The sequence below is a fragment of the Canis aureus genome, chromosome 2 (genome assembly GCF_053574225.1).
Source record: "Canis aureus isolate CA01 chromosome 2, VMU_Caureus_v.1.0, whole genome shotgun sequence".
Taxonomy (NCBI): Eukaryota; Metazoa; Chordata; class Mammalia; order Carnivora; family Canidae; genus Canis; species Canis aureus.
In genome coordinates this window covers 60,752,295-60,773,944 of record NC_135612.1, presented here as the reverse complement: position 1 = coordinate 60,773,944, position 21,650 = coordinate 60,752,295, and the positions used below count along the sequence as shown (strand labels likewise).

General features: G+C 56.6%; 1 protein-coding gene across 35 annotated transcripts in view; it reads left to right on the top strand.

Moving 5' to 3' along the window:
• The window catches only part of ABLIM2 (actin binding LIM protein family member 2), a 142,469-nt gene that overhangs the window by 76,476 nt on the left and 44,343 nt on the right, over positions 1 to 21,650 (top strand). For 13 of the 35 annotated variants that reach the window (XR_013366367.1, XR_013366415.1, XR_013366414.1 and 10 more), the window contains exons 8-14: positions 1,860 to 1,918; positions 6,985 to 7,041; positions 8,613 to 8,690; positions 15,279 to 15,425; positions 17,666 to 17,698; positions 19,311 to 19,431; positions 21,129 to 21,227. Coding sequence is in view for 4 of the 35 variants with exons in the window: in XM_077875246.1 (XP_077731372.1) it covers positions 1,860 to 1,918; positions 6,985 to 7,041; positions 8,613 to 8,690; positions 15,279 to 15,425; positions 17,666 to 17,698; positions 19,311 to 19,431; positions 21,129 to 21,227 (594 nt within the window). In the remaining 31 variants the exon portion in view is untranslated. The remainder of the gene's footprint in view (positions 1 to 1,859; positions 1,919 to 6,984; positions 7,042 to 8,612; positions 8,691 to 15,278; positions 15,426 to 17,665; positions 17,699 to 19,310; positions 19,432 to 21,128; positions 21,228 to 21,650) is intronic. The other 22 variants (XR_013366441.1, XR_013366436.1, XR_013366424.1 and 19 more) reach the window with 7 other exon arrangements.

Here is a 21,650-nt window from a genome sequence, read left to right as displayed (position 1 = left end):
TGAAGAGCAGGGGCCCCAGTGAGCCTCATGGCCTCCGTGGACATGGAGGACGCCCACGCATCCCCACTACCACAGCACAACCTACCGGGGTGATCCCTTTCCAATAAATATAGGACGCTCTGTCGTTATCAGGGAGACCCACATGAAAATAACACTTAGAGGTTGTTTTTCCCCAGTGGGTTGATTATAAAGCAAGGGCATGTCCCCGTTTTGATGGATCAAGGAAATGGGCCTCTTATCTGGCAGATTGTGGCAAACATTGGGAAATCACCAGTTTGCATCAAGAGCCTCAAAAATGCCCATGCCCTTGGAGCCAAGACTCCATTTCTAGGAAGTCCTTAAGTAAGTAAGAGAAATGTGCTAGGACTTGCATGCCAGGGACCCCCACCTCCCCGCTAACATGACTTTAGAAATAAAATAGCACAACCAGTGGGCGAGCAATAGATAAACCCTCCTCTCCCTGTGTGGTGGAATGTCCCACGGCCCTACGGTTATGCTTTGATTTTTAATTATATGGGAGAACTGTTCTGGACATCTTAAACAACAATCATAGGGTACAAGACTATGTTTGTACAGCATTATCCACATTCTCTGAAAAAAGCACAGGAAATGCTAGAAGGCCACCTGAGCCGCGTGGGCAGGAGGTTGTAGCTGGTTTTAATTTTCTTATTTATGCTTTGTTGGGTTTCTTTAATTTTTAATAAGGAATATCAATTGCTTACCTATTACTCTTGTAATTGTAAACAGCTGTTAAAAATGAATGTTTTACACACACACACAAACACACACACACACGACTAAATCGTGGTCTCCCCAAGAGCTCCAGGCCAACACAGATGTTTAGCCAGGGAGGGGCAGTTATAAGTTAGATCATGTGGGCTGGAAGGCTCTGCAAGAACTAGGATGTCGCTCTTCCCTCACACACACTTGTAAGTCCCTATTACATGCTAGGCCCTCTGTGGCTTGTCTGGGTTGGGGGGGAGGGCAGGTGAGGGAATGGGGCAGAAACAGCCCCTTTCTTGATGGGCCGTTGAACCTAGATGGCAGCAGAGTGGGTGAGGGGGTCAGGCTGAGGTCCAGGGAGGCCCCAGAGGGAGGGCAGGCGCTCCGGGCCCTGAATGATGGGGCTCAGGGAGGGCTGACGTGCACTGAGGCCACCCTGCACAAGATAAACCGTGGTCGTACAGCTAGTGCATCAGCCATGGTCAGCGACGTGGCGTCACGATGGCCTCGTGAGGTAGGGATGGTATCGGCCCTGTTTGCAGATGGGAACAATCTGACACCTCGAGAACCTGAGCTTGAATTAGGAAAATTCAGGACATGTGGGGCTCTTGTTACCTTGATGGTGCTGGATGTTGGCATGGGTGGCAGGGCCGCCCTGGCTGCTGGGGAAACTGAGGCAGGACGGGCACAGAGACCCAGAGTGTTAGTGACAGGGTCGGAGCAGTGCTGGAAGCTTGTGTCCGGCCTCCGGCCCCCAGATCTGTTCTCTACCCCACACCCCAGTTCCCAGCCAAGGCTCCCCATCCTGCCGCCCATCCAAGAGCTCTTGCCTCCGAGTCCCCATTCCTGAGCTGGTTCCCACCGCCCCAGCTGTGCACCACACACAGGGGCAGCCCGTCCTCTCCTCTGTCTCTGAATTAGAAGCACCCTGCCACCCCTCTTCTACGAAGCCTCCTCTGGATGCCGTGATCTCCTGGGGCAGGGCAGTGGCCTGCTTGCCCCAGGCCCAGCACCCACTCCAGCACAGAGGATGGGTGGGTGAACGAGCGTCCATGTGCACCCCACTTCTGGCTTTCTGCACAGCCCTGCATCGTGGGCAGAATCACTGAACCTCCCTCTCGGGAATCTGTCCGCAGGTTCCTCCATCTGGCACCCGGCGTGCCGACAAGCAGCCAGAACTGAAGACAAAAACAAGGTTGGTACAATTTACTACTTGCTCCAGCGCGTTCTTCAGCGCCCGCGTGTGGTCACCGGCTTTTGTCCGTTCACGGGCCGGTGGCGCCGGGGCCATGGGCCAGATGGCATTAGCCCAGGGGTGCCGAGGTGTGCCAGTGGGTCAGCTGAGGGCGGTGCAGGCTGGGGCGGGGCACCTCAGCGCTTCCCGGTCCCGGCCCGCCGACCTCTCCACTGGCCCAGCGGGCATGAGGGCTGCAACAGTTGGGAACCCCTGTGACGTTAGCGGCAGTCCCAGCACTCCCCGGACCATCACACCTGTGACACCTGCTGCAAGTTTGAGGGGCCCCAAATTGCTCTTATTCATTCGTGGGAAAGACTCACAGACTCACCAAAACTGTTAACATTCACAGTTAGGGTTTATTACAGGAGCGGATATGCGTGAAGTGAGCCAAAGGGGGAGGCGCGGGGGGCAGGGTCCGGGAGGGTCCTCTCCCCGGCAGATGGGACCTGGTACTTCCCAGCCCATGTGTGACCGATGCACCGAGGATTGCCAGGCCGGGAAGCTCTGTGTCCTGAGATCTTCCTGGGGCCTCACTGACTGATTGGTTCATTGATTGGCTGCCACAGGGTTGATTTCACTGTCCAGGTGGCCGACCCTGGACGCCCCCACATCACGTGGCTGATCTCTCCCATGTGGCCAGCCCCGCCCCTTGGACTGTTGGGTGTGGCTAACCCCCTCCCTGAACGAACATGCTGTCCGTGGGCACAGATCACCCCCAGGGCCGCGGGTGCAGGCCAGCCCTCCATCTGGGCAAAGTCAAATTCTTCACTGCTCAGAGACACAGCTGGGCACCAGGCACAGATGTGCAGCTGTGAGGAAAGAGGTGGGCACAGGTGTCCTCTCAGGACTGACTTTCCTGGAAGAGACAGTAATTAACCCCTACACAGGCAGATTTGCAACAAAGGCAGGTGGTGGGAGAATGAGGACACCAGGGGATGGGATGGAGGTGGGGGAGGCAGGACACACAGTCAGGGAAGGCCTCTGGAGGAAGTGGGATCAGAGCCCAGCCTGCAGGATGAGACCTGGCAGCCCTAAAGGGAGGTCTCCAGGCAGGACGGACAGATTCCCCTCGCCCATTAGCTCTACAGCATGCACACCACCCCATTGGCAGGCCCGAGCCAGCCCCATCCCCAGAACTAGCAGGATTTGGGAACTTCTGGTGGGGCTGGATGGAATCTCCCCAGACTCGGGCCTCTGTGGTTCACCAGGATGTTGGCTGGTGACGGAGACCCAGGAAGGCCCAGAGCCTGGGAAGGGACCCCAGGGGGATTGGGTGGCCAGGCCCACTGCTCCCCATGTGCACAGATGGCACCTGTCATCATTTTGGCTGAATTCCCAGAACTGTAGCCCAAATTAAAGAACATTGGGATGGGGCCAAGAGCGCCTGCCCAGCCTTCTCCCTGCCCCCCTGCTCCTCAGTCTGTGGGACCACAGCTGCTGCCCCTTTGCCTGGCCTTTGGTCCCCACTGCCAGGGGGCCCTCACATTGAGCATGTGCAGGATGGCACCCATCCCAAGGCCCCACACAGGAGGCTGTGTGAAGGTGAGGAAGGGGACAGATCCACATGACAGCCGTCTCCCAGCTCCAGGGACACAGAGCTGTGGGGACCACGGGAGGAAGCTGGTGACTATAGCTGTTCTGGTGGCTGCTGTTGTGAATGACCACGAATGTAGTGGCTTAAAGAACCATAAATGGGCTCCCTGACTTGTGGAGGCCGGAAGTTGAGGATGGGTCGGTGGGCTATGCTCGCTCTGGAGGCTCCAGGGAGAGCCCCCTCCTCCTCCATTCCCATGTCTATAGGCCCTGCATCACTCAGACCCCCCTCTGTCTGTCAGCACATGTGCCCTGACCCCTCTGCCTTCCTCACAAGGACCTGAGATCCCGGGGAGCCCACCCATGTCATCCGGGGTGACCTCCAAACTCTGGCTCCTTAGTCACATCTGCAGGGTCCCTTTGGTCACTGTGGGTGACCACTGCATGGCACTATGTTCACAGGCATGGGCTTGCTCACAGATGATGCACCATGCCTAGTTTGTCACGTCCAGGACCAGGGTCACAGTAAGTGGTGGGCACATCACGACTATGCACCATTGTGTCAGATGGCTAATACAGCCCACAGTTCCCTCTATAAGCTGCCCTGGGCCACCCTGGGCCTCAGAGATGAGCCAGGCAACATCCTTGACCCTAACGTCACACAGGGTCCTGACCTTTGTCTGTGGGACTCCTGCCCGAATCCCAACCCAAAGGCCTGCCCGAGGGACCTAATGGAGGGAGCCCATGTCTGAGAAGCCTCCAGGCCCATCTCCTGAGAGTGACTGGGTTAGGATGGGGGCCCACGCCCATGGCTAGCCCATTCCAGGACAGGTGGGGATGGTCAGACCTGCTCCTGGATTCTGGACCTGGCTGTGGAACTGGCTTTGGGGCCCACAGGGAGTCAACCTGTGGTGACCGCAGCCACTGGCCCAGAGGAAGAGAGGCCCCTCTGAATGCTGGACAGGGAATAAGAAAAGGGTCATTGCCTAGCCAGGGCTGGCTTCCTGGGCTGTGTCTCTGCAGACGCCTTGGAAACGTCTGGTCCCCTGAGAACAGCTGCCCCCTTGGTGCTGTGCCCCAGAGCTGGCGCAGGGCCTGCCCTCTGTGTCCTGGGACAGGATCCAGGCCCCAGTCATGCCCTGCTTGTCCTGCATTTCACCCTCCCTCACTCTGGCTCCTCAGAGCCTCCTCTGTCTCGCCTGAGAAGTGAGAATAGACCCGGGGCGGGGCCGGCAGTGAGTGGACGGAGCAGGCACAGATGGTGTTCCCTGGGCACACGGGTCCCCTTGGAGATCATTCTCCCAGCCAGGCTGGCTGCTCCCAGCCTGGGCAACAGGAAGACGGAGCTGTACTCTTCTGTGTTGTTCATTTCATGCAAGCCAGTTCAGGAGCATGAAGCAGCCAGCTCTGGTCAGCTGCAGGTCAGCTCGGCCGGGCAGGCCCCTGAGAAATGCAGCAGAGGGGGTGCAGGCATTGCTAACTCTCTCTGAAAGTAGCCCCCCCACCTCAGGAGGACCTGGCTCTACTGCTACCTGGTAACCCAGACAAGAGCTAACTCACCATTAACTGACCAGTAACCAGTCATTTAACAAGTGCTCCTCCTTGTGGCTCTGGGACCAGCTCAGTCCGTGCCTCTGAGTTGTTCTCCAGCAAGAGAAGCCAGCACTGGGATTCCCTGTGAAGATGGGCTAGGAGTGGGAGGCCCCTCTGTCTTCCCTGACTGGATACCCCTGGTGCATGGCCACCCCTTGGGACACGATGGCTCCTGGGTGTCTGCTGAGGGTGCCCAAGGAAAACCTTCCAGAAGGCTGTGGCCCTGATTGCCCATCCCTGGTGCATCTTTGGTCATTGGGTCATGTGATCATTCAACACACAGCCAGCCGCTGAGCGCCTACTGAGTATCTTGGCTAGCTGGTGGAATGCAGAGATGAGAAAGAGTGGTCTAGAGGTGCCCCCTGACAACTAGTGGGGTGGGCAGGCTCCGGGGTGCAGGGTGCTTCAGGGGCGACAGGGAGGGACAGAGCAACTGAATGGGGGCCTAAGGGGTGGAATGCAGGGAGGTGATGTCTTACTGGAGCCGAGCCTCGGCAGGTGGTGTTGGAGGTGAGTCACAGGGCCCGGCCTTTTCAGGCTCAAGGCCTGTGCCTGTGGAGCCAGTGATCTGAGAGTCGTGGCAGGGGGTGGCCCCAGCCTGCCAGGTGGCTGGAGAGGCACTCTGTGCACGGTGAGGGGGGCGGGTTAGGCCAGGTCTGGGGTAGGGTCGGGGGGAGCGGACTTGGTGGGAGGGAGGCAGCCTGGGCTGGCCTGGCCGATTCCATAGGCTGCGAGCACCATGGCTGCAGGTTCAAGAGGCAGTGCCCCCCCTTTCACCCTGGACACAGAGGTCTCAGCTACCCACTGTGGGGGGACCAGCCGGAGAGGCCCAAACACAAGGGCGTGCTGGCCGAACGTGGGTGACCACAGAATTCCTAGCGGCATCCTGGGGAGGTAGAGCAAGCCTCTGTGCTGCAGCCTGGCTCTGCCTCTGCCCCGCTGTGTGACCTCGGGCTCGTGGCTTTAACATGGAGATGAGTGGGAGTCGGGTCCCTCGCACCATGTCAGTGTGACTTGTATGTGACCCCATGAGAACCAGGCTGTTACGGGACTGTGCCTGCCTGGGCCAGGCTGAGTGGGGATGGGTCTGTGGGCCAGCAGCCCGGCCCTGTCTGTCTCTGTGGGTGTGAACAAGCCCCGAGAACACAAGTGGGTATTGATTAATTGTGGGGCTGCTTTGGGCATATTGGAGTCCAGATAGAAAGTGAGAGAAAGCCGGGGACCCCACTCCCTCACGTCTGGGGATGGACAGGGCATAGAGCGTGAGGGGCTGCCGGCTGGGGATGCCTTGCACGCACTGGAGCACACGCAGGCCCAGCAGCCACTGAGGCAGCCCAAGCGCCTGGTCAGGGTGGTGTCACCCCCGTGCCGGGAGGCACTCCTGAGCCCAAGTTGAGCCAAAGTAAAAGTGAAGACAATTCATCAGCACTGAGCCCCCAACATGTCATCTCTCGGGTTAGATCCTCAGAAAAGGAAAGTTTAGGAAGGTTTTTCCATCTTATAGAGAAGGAAGCAGAGACTCAAAGGGTTTTTCCAAATGTATAAAATGCATATGGACCTCATTTGGGGCCAGTAGGGTGGGCCACCGGAGCACAGGCCCAGGGGGAAACATACCTGTGAGCTGTCTGGGGATCCTCTCTGCAAATAGCATGTGATGCTGTGTCTTACCTGGAGAAAGCCAAGGACTTGAGACTCTGTGGTGGGGTTGGATATAGCTGGGGCCCTGGGAGACAAAGCAGGTCCTGAGGGGAAGGGGCGGCCCCACACCTGGTCCTGGAGGAAGCTGGCCATGCATAACCAGGAGCTTGGGTGGAGGGGGCAGGCCAGCACTGATGCGTGGGCAGGTAAGGAGGTGAGCCCCAGCATCACCCCCTCTTCCTCTTCTCTTTCCTCCCCAGATGCACGCCCAGGGTTGCCACCAAGTGTCCCGGGGCGCCACTCCCTATGCCTTACAGGTTTGTCCCTCCCACCGCCATGGTGGCCTCCAGTCTGCATCTCGTGTTGTCCTGTCCTTGGTGGTGTCCTGCTGAGTGTAGGAGGAGCCGGGTGTCATCCAGCTGGGAGGGGAGGGCTCCCCGGCCCATGTTAGTGTCCTGGGGCCACTGTGTAAAATGCTGCAGTCTGGTTGCTCAACCAGCAGAAATTTATTCTCTCCCAGTCCCAGAGGCTGAGGGTCCTGGCTCAAAGTGCGGGTAGGGGTGGCTCTCTCTGAGGCCTCCTTCCTCGGTGAGTCTATAGCTGCCTACTCCTGTGTCCTCACGTGGTCGTCCTCTGTGCGTGTCTGTGTCCCAATCTCCTCTATCATTTTTTTAAAGTATTTTATTTATTTATTCATGAGAGACAACACAGAGAGAGAGGCAGAGACACAGGCAGAGGGAGAAGCAGGCTCCATGCAGGGAGCCCGATGTGGGACTCGATCCTGACACTCCAGGATCACACCCTGAGCTGAAGGCAGGCATTCAACCGCTGAGCCTCCCAGGTGTCCCCCGATCTCCTCTATCTTATAAGGACCCTCATCAGATTGGATCAGGACCCACCCTAGTGACATCATCTTACCTTAATTACATCCTTAAATGCCCTCTCTCCAAACATGGTCCCGTTCCTGGGAATGATGGGTTAAGGCTTCAACATATGAGTTTTGGGAGTCACAGTTTAGCCTCTGACATGGCCCTCTCCAGCTGCTGGCACCACTGCAGAGGCTGTGGGCCAGGAGGGCTGGCAGCCAGAAAGGAGGCAGCAGCGGGAGCTGCCAGCAGGGTGGGGAGGCAGGTCCGGGTTCTTGGCTGGGGAGGCCTGGGAAAGCCAGGCGGTGGGTGGTCCAGTCAGGGCTGAAGCTGGAGCAGGAGGGGCGGGCAGCTGCCAGGTCACGCCCTGCAGGTGGGGAGAGACTCAGGCCAGGGAGTAGGACGAGAGGGAGAGTGTCCAGGGGTGGATGGCCCTGATGCTGGGGACAGAGGAGAGGCCAAGGAAATCAGCACCTCAGGGGAAGCAGGAGATGTGCTTGGGGAGGGAGGAGGGTTGGGATGGACGTTCGAGGAACAAGTCACAGGGGTGGTGGCTGCAGACTCTGAGAGCAGCGGATCGGGCTGGTAGGACGAACAATAACCCTCCAGCCCCATAACCTAGCTGGAAAATAACATCTCTGAGCAGCAAAATTCTGGGTAAAAGCGATGGCCTTTGCCATCAGAGTGTGCAGAATCACTTGAAAATGCATCACTTGCTCTTGTCCTTCCAAAAAAACAGATAATTTCTGTGCGTGCAAGCCGAGCGGTCATCAGAATGTTTCCAACCATGCAGAGAGCTCACTGCTGTGCTTGTAGTGGGTGGCACCTGCTGCGTCTGTCTGATTATAGCTTTCCAGCAGCTCATTCAAGCCTGTGTGTTTATTTTAAGAATTCTTTCAACCTGCAGAAAAAAAAAATCTCGTTACTGGCATTTCTATTGGAGTGTGACCTGTGATAATTGCATCTGGAAGGTTCTGGCATCAACATATTCTGTATTCAGTCTCCTGTCTCCTCCTTTCCAGGAAACCAGGAGCTCCTCAGAGAGCATCATTTCTGTACCTGCTTCCAGCACCTCGGGGTCTCCAAGCCGCGTTATCTATGTGAGTTGGAGGGCCAGGGGGTAGGTGGTGGGATAGTCGGGGCCTGGGGCATTGCTGGGGGTGCCCTCAGGGGCTGCGGTGTCCTCAGGCTTCGGGGTGCAGGGCCAGTATTCTCGCCACTGCCGTGGGGCACAGCCTGCTGCAGACTTCGTGAGGCTGACTCGGAGCCTTAGGTGAGGACTCTTGTGCTACCCTGTTAAAGGGCAATGGGGCACAGAGATGTGTTCACACTGTGGTCCACAGTGGTGTCAGATTAGTATGCTGTCCCTGTCCCGCTAAGGACAGCTAAGCTAAGGCTTGCCTGAATAAATAATCCTTGGGCGCACATGGGACTGGGCAGGCGCTACCAATACTGGTGCAGATCTGCCCCTGTTACCCTGAGTGGTGTTTCTAACATGCTCCTATGAAAAGCATGGTGAGGATAATTTATGTTACGCAATCCCATTTTTATTAGAGTGTATGTGCGTATGCATGTGTGTGTATGTGTGTGTGTGCGCGCATAGGGGTATATGTGTGCATAGGTATATGTGTGTGTGCATATGGGTGTATGTGTGCCTGTGGGTGTGTATGTGTATGAATATGGGTGTATATGTGTACAGGTATATGTGGGGTGTGCATATGGGTGTGTATGTGTGTATATGGGTATATGTGTGTATAAGTGTGTGCATATGAGTGTATGTGTACAGGTGTATGTGTGTGCATATGGATGTATATATGTGTGTATATGGGTGTGTGTGTATATGGGGGTGTGTTTGTGCACTGGGTGTGTGTACGTGTATGTGTGCATGTGTGTGTATACAGGTGTGTATGTGTCCATATGGGGATGTGTGTGTGTGGTTGTGTATGGGGATGTGTGTGTATGGTTGTGTGTATGTGCATATGGGATGTGTATGGGTGTGTGCCTGTGCACATGGGTATGTGTATGCATATGAGTGTGTGCGTGTGTGTATGTGTGCATAATTTATTTGTGCGGATTTTCCTGTAAGTACCAGACTTCATCATCTGGGGGAAGAGCTCCAGGACTCAAGGTGCAAGGAGAGAGAAGGGGCAAGCCCTGGATTGGGCATCTGGGCCTGGCTCCGCTCCTGCAAGGAAGAGCAGGTGACTTGGGGCACGTGGCTTCTCCCATCCCCCTCCCGCCCGGTCAGGACGTTTGTTTTCTATGATACAATGGGGGTTGGATTTGCTCTTCCTGATACCTTTTCAGCCCTGAATCTCATACTAGTTGGATGCAGAGGCATTCCTGACCCTAATTCTGATAGGTAACAATACCACATACTCTAGTCCTTGGGTGAGCATGACCGTTGCGAGCCCGGAGGGTGAATCGCAGAGTGGCGCTTTGTGAATGTGTGCTCAGAGGCTCAGAAAGGCGGTATGAAGTCATCAGACCAGCTGTGTCCCCTTGGGTGAGGAGCTAGCCTCTTTGAGCCTTGAGAGCTCATCTGTACCAAAGTGACCCACAGTCGCTGCTGTCCAGGGCCCACTGAGGGACTGCGTGGGAGCCCTGAGTGCAGCCCTGGGCTAGAAGGAGGACTTAGGAAATGCTCACCACAATGATCAGTGTGACATCTGTGCTCGTAGCTTGGCCGCCATTGCAAATAAATCTCAGAGACCAGGTGGCTTCAACCACAAAAATGTAGTCTTTCCTAGTCCGGGAAGCTGGGAGTCAGTGAGGCCCCCCTACTGACCTGAAGTCTCCTCTCGTGGCCGTCCCTCTGTGCACGTCTGTGTTCTGATCTCTTCTTATAAGATCACCAGTCAGATTGGATCGGGGTCCATCCTAGTGACCTCGTTTGATCATAATCACCTCTGCAAAGACCCCATCTCCAACCGCGGTCACACCTGAGGTCCTGGGGGTGAGGGCTTCCACATACGTATCTGGCAGGACATAATTCAGCCCATGATCCCATCAACCTCATGGAAGATCCTAAATATGATCCCTGTTACTTCAGTCAGACCATATCTGTTGAGCGCTTCGTGGGGCGCCCGGTGTGGGCAGTGCTCACAGGTGGTTACTGTGTGGCCTGTAGTAACTGCTCGCTGAGTGTGAGCAACCTTTTCAACAAACTGGTGTTTGTCAAGGACCTAGGTACTGTCATGACCGTGCAGTGAGCAGGGACACTGACCACTGTGGCCCCAGCTACTTTAAAGGCCCTGTGACAGTCCACAGTGGAGCTTACTGGGTGTGCATTCGACCAAGGCAGATGGTATCAGCTTCGATAAACTTCCTGCTCGGCGAATACGGGTGCCCTGGATGCCAGTTTTAAACAGAAGTCCTTGAACAAGTTAATTTAATTCAGTCTCCTGCATCTGAACCGAACCCATGGAGGTGCAATGAGTGCAGGGTACAGCAGGGTGCATCCCACACTCTTCCTCCTTCCTCCTGGGGTCGCTTCACCCACTTAGATGCTATTCAGAGATGTGCAGAAATTTGCAACACAGCCTTGAACCTGGGAGCCTCCACCCAAGAGCACACACATCCAATTCCAACACGTGGGGTCCATGCACCATGGCCAGTGCCCAACTTGTCCACATCTGCCTGGCAGGCCACAGGCCAGAGCACCCCGGCTCTCCCCCCAAGATGAGGGTGGTGTGAGCACCCAGTCGGCACACACCCATGGAATCCTTCACCAGGGAGCTGTGCGTCTGGTGAAGCAGCCCTTCATCTCTCAGGGCTCTGCCCTGCTTTTTCTTTGGTCTTCTGCTGGCATCTGTTGCTGGCCTACTGTGCACCTGACACTGCTCAGTGCTGGGCCTCGGGAGGGTGCTCAGGTCCCCGAAGGATGCCAGCTGCTCGGCAGCCCGTCAGCGCAAGAGGAAATGGATAGCTTTCACTCTCCTACCAGCCAGAGTAGCCACTGCTAGTATTTTGGGGCACGCCCCTTAGGTCTCTTTTTTCTGTGTGTAATTTTTTTTTAACCCAAATGAGGTCATGATATTTTATTGTAACCTTTCTTCACCATGGCAGTAAATCAGTAACTAGGCATAGCATAAAATCAACATTATTACATGATAATGTATTATTATGACAGCTTATTGTGAGGATTCTGTGGTATATGGGCACATACTATTATTGTTTATTATGCTAGATGGAGCATGGGAGAGGAATAAGTGAAGAGAAATCTCATGAACACCTACATACCCCGGTGGCCTTCCACCAATTAGAGAGCATAGCCTGTTGTCACGACAACCGCCCCTAGGCTGGCAATGGGACAGGATGGATCTGTGAGCCTACGGGGCAGGACAGATGCCGGGGAGCCAGGATCAGAAACTCTTGTCCAGGGTGGGAGCGGGCAGTATTGGTGCCATCAGGCCACCTCTCTGATCCCTGCTGTTGGGGGCTAACCCAGGGCAGGGCCAGCCTTGCTGACCCGTGTATTGCAGGGCTGAGAGCCACAGGCGGGCATGTGCTCTGATGGTAGCGGGGCCCGAGGCAGGGAAGGGGGTCCATCTGCATAGGGACCTATGAGTGCAGGCCTTGCCTCGCCCCTCATTCCAGTGTCAGCTTTGATTTGATGTTCACAAAATCCAGCGGGTAGACAAGACATAGGTGATGTTCTCGTCTTGTAAAACAGCCCAGAGAATCCAGCTGATTTAACAAATGCCCCATGGATTTTACTTCAGTTTGGCAAGCATGTCCCAAGGACCTTGCTGTGCCAGGCACAGATTAGGGCGAGGAACTCTATGATGAATCGGATAGAGTCTTGGATCCCTGGGAGCTGCCAGCCCCAGAGCAGGGGAGACAGATGTGCCAACCAACGTCAGCACCTTTAAAGGAGACAAACATCCAAGCCGGATGGTGGAGGGAAACAGGGATGGTCTTTCCGAGAGGGGGACCTGGACGGAGTCTGGAAGAACCAGAGGGTGAGCTAGGCACAGAGGTCAAGGAGGGGCATTACTGAGACAGCAGCAGGTGCCAGGTCTTTGGGCTCCAGGTGGCTGGGGAGCTGTAAGGAGCTCCGCATAGACGGAAGGGTAAACCACTAGGATAAGCATGGGCATGAGAGCCTCTGAGGAGCAGTTCAAAAGTTCTGATCAAGGCCCATCCTGACTACAAATGACAGACTTAGAATTTGAGCTGAGGACTTCCGAACCCTGCCCAGGGCTCCACAGGGAAGAGTCAGAGGTCTGAGACATCAGATGTTCACTCTCAACCTACATCACAGATGGCAGTGTTTACCCCAGGAGCACTCACCAACTCATGAGAGCCTTGGAGTCAGGTGGTCTGAGAAGGCTTCCTAGTGGAGGTGGGCAGGGGCTACTGAACCCTGGCATGCGGAGCCTCAGGGGGAGCAGGCCAGGAATGCCAACACTGCATTTGGGGGCTGCAGCAAGGGCTTGCATCATCCACCCAGAGGGGCTGCCGGAAGATTTGCATTGGAGGGCAGTGTGCTGCTGCTCAAGCTCCAGAGACACAGGCCTGGCAGAGAAGAGAGTGATGGTGGGGAGCATGGCTCTGGAGTCAGACAACCCGGGTCTCTTCCCACCACCTACCTCCCTGGCTCTGTGACTCTGGGTGAGCTACCTATCCTCTCTGGGCTTTGCTTTCCATGTCTAGGAAGTGGAGTAACTGTGGGTGCTACCATCATGGGCTCACTGTGAATATTTGGTGAGTGAATAATGAAAGACTTAGCCCAGTGTCATCCCAGGGAAGAGCTCGTGGTGTCGGCAGGTGCTGTCGGCGATGTTTGTTCAGAGCAAGTGCAGCAGGAGAGCCAGGAGGCTCTTACCAGGTCTAGATGAGAGCAGTGAGGGCCTAGACCAGAGCCACCTGGGCTGGAACAGGGCAGCTAGTCCCACTGCAGAGAGAGTGTGGGCCCCATGCTGGCCCTGGCTCGGTCGCTGGGAACACTGGGCTTGAGCAGAAGGTTCTCTTGGGGTTTAGGTAGAGCCGAGCTAGTCGGGCAGCCTGATTGCCAACTTTGCCCACGGCTGACAAGGCCAGACTGAGATGAATCCTGAGAGGGAGACATGGTGGGGAGGAGGTGACCATGTGTGTTCCCTCCAGGATGGATGGGAATGTTGGCACCCACAACAGGAGCATGGTGACCGACACAGATCATCGTCCCTGCCGTGACAGCTGTGTGTGTGTGTGTGTGTGTGTGTGTGTGTGTGTGTGGTCCTGCACAGCTCTAGGACCTGTCTCAGCCACGTGCTCCCAGGCAGGCCCCAGAGCCAGGGAGGAGTGGCAGGGGCCAGAGCAATAGCCTGGGAGTGGTGAGGTGATGCAGGGGAAGGACAGGTCACAGGGGAGCGAGTGGTCAGTGGCTCTCACCTGAGCAAATGTAGCGGCTCCAAGTATGTCACCAGTGAGCACCTGCTGTGGGCCAGGTATGGTCCTAGCCTTACCTGAGGTCATATCCCAGCTAGCCCATCAAGTGTCAGGCACTTTGCTGCCATATCTGAAGTGCTCAACACTGCTGTGTGTGTACATGTGCATGCAAACGTGAGTGTGACCATGGGTGTGTGTGTGTAGTTTGGGTGAGTGTGATTGTGTGTGCAAATATGTGCCATTGCATGGGAGTGTGTGGGTGTGAGTTTGGGGGCATGAGTATGTGTGCCAGTGTGTGACTATGTGTAAGTGTGTATGTGTGAGGGTGTGGGCATGAGGGGGTGTGAATGTGGATTGGTGTGGGAGTGTGTGTGAGCACGTATGCTAGCGTGAGAGATGAGTGAGAAAGTGAGCATGTGGTCTGTGTAGGAGGGTATGTGGTATGTCTGCAAGTGTGGGTATGTGAGAGGGTATGGGCATATACAAGTTGTGCAAGTACATGTGCTAGTGTGTCCTAGTATTTGGCCGTGGGTATGAATAAGTCCATAGTCCTGGGCACATCCTCTATGTGCATGTGCATAAGTGTATATACGGTGCTTGCATGTGTGTACACACTATATGTATACTTAAATGCACACATACACGTACATGTCATAGGTGTGCATATGCATGAATGTGTATGTGTATTTGCATGTAGACACATGTATATGTGTGTGACTTTTAAGGGTCTGCATATGTCTATTTTAACACGTATGTGTTTGCACGCTTACCCATATGTTGCCTGCATGTGTGCACATGTATGTTTGTATGTCGGTGTGTTTTCACGTGCTATATATTTGTGTGTACTCACACATGGGTGTATGTGTTTGTGTGCATGCACAATGCATGTTATGTGTGCTTGTGGATGTGTGTATGCAGATGTATCCATGTATTTGTATATACACACACACGTGGGCATTTTCACCTGTGCATGCACACGTGTCTAGGCCATGGACTGAGTCTCGCTGTGTGCTGGCTCTGTGCCAGGCAGCTCACCGGCTCTACCTGTGACCCTGGAGCTGTCCCACATGACCTTCCCTCCCGCTTGGGGAGGGAGAGAAGTGGAGGCTCAGAGAACACTCTTCCTTAGGACCCTGTGGTCTTCTCTGGCGGGGCCCAGGGACCCAGGCCCGTGAGACCATGAGGAGCCCCCGCGCGTGCCTTTGCCCCTGCATTTCCCCAAGCCTGCTCCTGGGGGGGTCCCGCCGTCCACGCGGCCGCCAGACCTGCCGCCCTCTGGGTCGTAGATCTACTGTGCCCTCTGCTCTCTCTCTCAGGCGAAGCTGGGCGATGAGATTCTCGACTACAGGGACTTGGCGGCTCTTCCTAAAAGCAAGGCCATCTATAACATCGACCGCCCCGACATGATCTCCTACTCGCCGTACATCAGCCACTCGGCGGCCGGCAGGCAGAGCTGCCACGAGGTACGCCCCCGCGGCGGGTGGTGCGCCCCGGCAGGCCCGGTCCGCCTCCGCCCTCTCTGACCCCCGCCTCCCGTAATCCCCTCTGGTGGCCGGTGCGCATCCCCCTTAAAGAGGCTCTGCTCATCCTGGCAGGATGGAGGGTGGAAATGTGCTGATGTTGGGGAAAGTGCTGAGAACCAATTGAGAGTCTCCCCGTTTTCTCAAATTTGGGATGATTCACATATTGTATAAAATGGATCCTTTTCTTCCTTCCAAAACATCCCTGGCCTGGCTGCCACCCCCGGCAGCTGGCCTGCCCCTCTGTCTCATGACTTCCTGGAGCTGGTTGGGCCACCTGTTTGGACCACCAGCGATCGCTTCCCTAGTGTCCCGTGGGTGGTGTCCTTCCCTGGTGACTTCTTCCTCTTGGCTCTTCTCCATTTTACATGGAGTCTGCTCCTGATTTTCCCCCGTCTTTGGTGGTGTTCAGACTCGGGTGTGGCCGTGGTGTCCCAATCTGCACCCACCTACCATGTGTCTGAGCTGTGCTGTGCGTGGGGCTTTATCATCCAGCATCTGGTCTGCGCTGCAGTGGACAGCCCTGGAAGAGGGTCAGAGAGGTCAGCTGACTTGGCCAGGGTCCCCCAAGTGGTGAGCCACAGAGCTGGACAAATCCGGGCCTTTCCGCCCCCTAAGACCACATGCTGGCTGTTTCCTTAATTGCCCTTCATGCTTCCTCTGAGACGCGGGAGATCTAGAGGCCTGGGTTCCACCCCTTGGAAGCCTTGGAACATCTCCTCCCTGGTTGGAGCTTGAGCTTTCTATGCTGACTGGCTCATGGGTCCTCAGCCAGAGGCAGGGCCACTGTGAGTGCCACATGTGCACGTGGCTGTGGAGCCTGGTCACCCTCTGTTCTGCTCCTTACGGGTCCCCTGAATGTCAGCACACAAACAGAGCACAGCCTTGCATGCAAGGAGGTGAGCCACACACGGAGCCTGAGCCGTGAGGTTCCCAACACCACATGCCTCCAACGGTGCACAGTCTGTGCACCACAAGTGCTTCCTGCCAGGGGGTGTGGGGACGTGAGAAGGGAGGGCCGTGCGGTCCTGGGACAGATGTGTTCACACACTGAGGCTCTCCTGCCAGGTGCTGGACAGCCCAGGGGGACAGAAATCCTGTGTCTACTGGCCGGTCACACTGCCGTGGCTGAGCTGTGTCCGAACTGTCAGGGTCACCACTCACCCCTCCGGCCTCCTCACCCAACCCTGTCCCAGACTGTCCTGTGCGTCCTGTCGCCCCATGCTGTGGGAGCGATTGTCCTAGGATGCAGAGGAGGGCACCAGGCTCTGGGGACATGCCTGCCCAGGGCCATGCAGCTCACAGAGGCTGAGGTGGAACTGGGGCCAGGTCAGCCAGCCCTGGTCACCGTGGCCTCCACGCCGGCTTCTGCCATCACCTGGGGGGCGTCATAGGCCCCCTGCTCCCCCATCTCAGGCCCCCCAGGGCTGTCCCCTCTCCAGACCCTGCCACACTGTGTCTGGGAGCTTGCTCGGTGGTGGTGTCTGTGGGGGCTCTTCTGTGGGCAGATGATGGGGTGGGGGCCAGGAAGCCACAGAAGGAGGGTCAGGGGTCAGCTGAGCAGACACGGGCCTCAGGCTGGACAGCTCTGGCGGCTTCTTGGGAATGGCAGCCTCCTGGCAATTGCCATCAATGCAGGATTCCGGCAGGGAAATGCTCAGAGACCTGGCTTTATCTCCCTGAGCCTCGATCTCCCCTTCCATGAAATGGGAAGATTGGGAGACACTTACCCTTTCCATTCTATGGAGAGGGGACACCCCAAGCCCTGAGGCCCAGAAAGGCCCTCTTTTCTCTGGGCCCCTTGTCTTTCCTTTCTGGAGAAAACCAAGGCTGCTAGGCTCATAGGATGTTGCCACCCTGTGCCCTGAACTGATGGTCTTCCTCTTGGAAATTATGTCCTCATGGGAGAGCAGTGGGCATCGAGGAGGGCCAGGATGGAGGCACACTCCAGGGTTGGTGTGAAGAAGTGTCCTGGGAACCTCTTTCTTGGGGTGCCATTGACTGTATGTCTTCAAAAAGAAGGTTCTGAAATCCTGTGTCGTGTCTTGGGGTGGGGTTCCTTTCCCTATGGAGGAGGGGCTGGTCACGGGGACGTCTGTGCCCTATGCTGTTTCTTGTCCCCCCCACAAGTGACTGCCTGGTGCTGAGACACTAACAGGACACTCTGTGTGTTGTGTCCACAGTCCCCACAGGTACTTTCGCCAACGCCGACCGAGGTAACTGCCTGCCCCCCAGCCAATGCCCCCCCTGGCTTGTGGTGCTGCCACCCGGGTTATAAACATAACCGCCCACGGCACCCCCAGGAGGGCCTCTGTGGCTCTTGACTGTGAGGTCTGGGGCCATGGTCCTCGGAACCTGAAGTGCCGTCTTTGGTGTTGGTTATTTTTATAATCAGGTCTCATCTGCATGCTTCCCCAGTACACCTGTTGGCCCTGCAGTCGCCGATATGGACATGGCATTCTCGAGGTCTGGGTCCTGGTTTCCTGTAGGGAAAAAGCCCAGGATGCCGGGTTAGCCTAGGCCCACCTCACACTCCTCTGAGTGGAACCTCTGAAGCACCTGGATCCACGCAGATGAAAATTCTGGAAGCATTTCCCTATCTAAGAGCATTTATAGTCAGCAGCTCTGTCTTCCTGTTTCTCAAAGCTACTCAGTGGCATGGACAGGTGCCAATTAGACTTCAATCTGCATGGGCACCAAACCCTCAGATCCAGGAATGTGGCAACCAGCCCGGACGAGCGGCCCTCAATGCCCAGCCTCGAAAACCACATGTGGCCGGCAAGCCCCAGACAGGCTAGGCGAGGACAGGACGCCCTTGGGGTGGAAGCTGGCCGGTGAGGCTGTGTGTGCAGAGGATGCCCAGAGATGCCACTACCTCTGGGGAGAGAGTGCCCATCACCTTGGGTGAGACGGGCCAGGCAGGCTCAGAGTGGAGCACAGGTGACAGCTGGCAGGTGCGATCCCAGCCCGAGGGCCGGCCTGGGCAAAGTGTGGAGGTAGGGGCACAGGCAGGAGTTAGGGACAGTGGCCCCACTGGTTCTTAGGGGGCAGAGGTCAGCTCAGAAAGGGTGAGAGCTGTGAGTACCAGACCCAGACTCTCATCTCCTGTGTGCTTATCCCTGTGCTGGCCTCAGGGGCAAAGCAACAGTGTCCACCCCACGGCGGGATGCTGGGCTGGGCTGTCTCACAACTCCGGCCAGCGTGCCCGGCTGTGATGGGCCCAGCAGCCTGCTCTTCCCTGCACCACGGTGTCATGCCATCTCACACCACCTGCCACCTGCTCTGACCACTCCAAACACTTGCTCATCCTGCTTGAATGGAGTCTTGTGGGCCAGTGTTTGTGGGTCTGACTCAACCTGGCCTTCGGGCCGGGGAGGGGTGCCTTCCTACTTCCTATACCCGGGAGCCCCTGTTGAGTGGGAGGAGGGGGGAGGAGAACACAGAATCTCATGGTTCTCAAATCTCTCAAAATGTCACGGTTGTAAGGAGCTTGGGTCCTAGAAAGGACGGGGCTGGTGGGGCCCCAAGAGGGTGTCGAGGAGCCAGGTGCCTCTACCACATCTTTGGGAGCCCAGACATAGGGAGGGGCTGATGGAGACACTGCTCCCTGGGACCTGGGGGCGTGGGGACTGTGCTCAGGCCAAGGGGAGTGTTGGCACAAGGCCAGGCCCCTCCCTGGCTCTCCAGGTGTGCCCTGCAGGTGCAGAGGCTTTCATCCTGGGGCCACGTTGAGTCAAACACTGGGAGGAGGGTGAATGTGTGGCATGGGGGTGGTGGTGGGGGCAGTGCCCTCGGCTCCGGGGTTCACTAGGCTGTCTTCCCTCCCAGGGGGATCAGGATGACCGCTCCTACAAGCAGTGCCGGACCTCCAGCCCCAGCTCCACTGGGTCAGTCAGTCTCGGGCGCTACACTCCGACCTCACGGTCGCCCCAGCACTACAGCCGTCCAGGTACTTAAACCCCATGGCTGCTCTACCCCCCAGCGAAGCTGTACGTGTTTCTTTCCCTCTTATGAATCTGTGTCTTCCTTTACTCAAGGGCCGGGTGTGGGATTGCCAGTAAGTGATGGGAAAGCCTGTCCCTGTAACGTGTCCATGAAGGCTGGCCCCTCTCATGTCTGGGAGGGAGGAACACAGGCAGCTGGTTACCCTAATAATTAGAGGGGACGTCTGCTGAAACACGCAGGCAGCACCAAGACTTAGAATCTAGCGGGTGTTTCAGTGGCAAGAGATATCAGAAAGGTGAAGCAGCATCGATGGGGGAGACCAGAGGTCTACTCATCCCAGGCTCATGTGGGTCCGGGGGGGGGGGGGTGCGGTTGAGCTGTGAGGGTAGCATTTATGGCCAAAAAAAGGTTAGAATATTTGTTGACACTTCACATGTAGTTGGGTCGGTGGCCCCAAAGACAGTCATCCCCATGCGACAGTTGGTGAGAGGCCACTGCCCCCTCCCAGCAGGGAGATGCCTGGGGCAGGGTGCTATCCACTCCCAGTCCACCTCCTTCCCTGCCTGGCGCCCAGCTCTGTATTGCTTGCCCTTAGCTTTGAAAACTCATCGTTGCCCTTGGTGTGTCAAAGCCACAGGGACACTCCATGCACACACTGCCTCCGTGAGGGGTTTTTCCAAGCTGCTTCCTCCGTGGCCAGCTGCCGCATGACTCCATTTCCACATCCATGGACTACAGCTCGAATTTTCACAGCCTTTGTGGAAAAATCAACTCATTCATTTGCAAAGTTATTTGCATTGACTCCCTGCAATGTTCTTGGAACATCCTGCTCAATAAGTGGAAAGTGGTTGAATCAGTGAGGATGTAAGTGAGTGAGCAAGTGTGTGAGTGAGTGAGCGAATGAGTGAGTTATCCAATGAGTGAGCGAGTGAGCAAGTGTATGAATGAGTGAGTGAATGAATGAGCCAGTGAGTGTGTGAGGGAGTGAGTGAATGAGTGTGTGAGTGAATGAATAAGTGAGTTCGTGAGTAAGCAAGTGAGTGAGTGAATGAGTGAGAGTGTGAGTGAGCAAGCGAGCGAATGAGTAAGCAAGTGAGCAAGTGACTGAGCAAGTGTGTGTTGTGAGTGTGTGAGTGAGTGAATGTGTGAGTGAGCAAATGAATGAGTGAGTGAGCGAGCAGGCGAGCAGGCGAGTGAGGGTGAAGGGCAGTCAGCCCCCTCAGTGCCCTCTCCCAGGGCCCCCCTCCTGACCCCCGAGCACCGTGTTTTGGGTCACCTGGGCTTGGTGGCTGTGCCTGGCCACGCGGTCACCTTGGAGAGCCAACACGTGTATGTCAGCACGTCAGCCACGTGGCTGTCAGGTGCGCGCTCGCCCCGGTCTGGCCAGCTGCTCCCCACCTGCCTCTGACGCCAAGGAGCCTCGGAGTGGAGTGACAGGCGGGGCTCCGGGGCCAGTGGGTAAAGTCCAGCAGCCCCGGGGCTGCCGCCCTGTCCCTCAGCGGGCAGGGAGTCCTCACTCGGAAGCTGGGGCAGACTGGTCTAAAGCGTATTTGGTGACCCCCCTCAGGTGCCTCAAAAAGGTGTGCTTTCTTCGGGAGAGGAAGCAAAAATGTTCCTAGCAGAGTGGGGCCTAGGAATATTTTGTGGCTTTGCGGCCAGCGAGCGCGGGGTGGACTCTGACTTGCTCTCTGTTGCCCGCAGCTGGTACTGTGAGTGTTGGTACCAGTAGCTGCCTGTCCCTGTCCCAACACCCAAGCCCTACATCCGTGTTCAGACATCATTACATCCCCTACTTCCGAGGTAAGGTGCGCAGTGCTGCGGGCTTGGGCACTCGCAGGGCGTCCGGCCACACGTCTGTGTCTTGCTGTCCTGTGTCCGCCGCATGGCTTCCCCGAGCCCTGTGTCTCAGCCCGTGCCCCTCGCTGTGTGTCTCGTGAGTCTGGCTCCGTTTCTGTTGGTGTATAAATGTTCCTGGGAGGAGGACGTAGGTGGCTTGTCGTGGGAAGCGGTGAGGAGTGGAGGGCGAGCAGCAGGGACGGGAGGCTAGCTCTCCCTAGCGTGGCCTCGGCCTTGTTCTGAGAGCCTTCACCCGTTACCCCCATTTCCCTTCCCACATCCGCTCCGTGGGGCAGAGGGATCGCTTGCAGCCATCATCAGGAGCAAAAGCAAAAGCACGGAGGGGCTGTGATTTGTTCGTGGCCCCGGGGCACGTGGTGGCCGGGC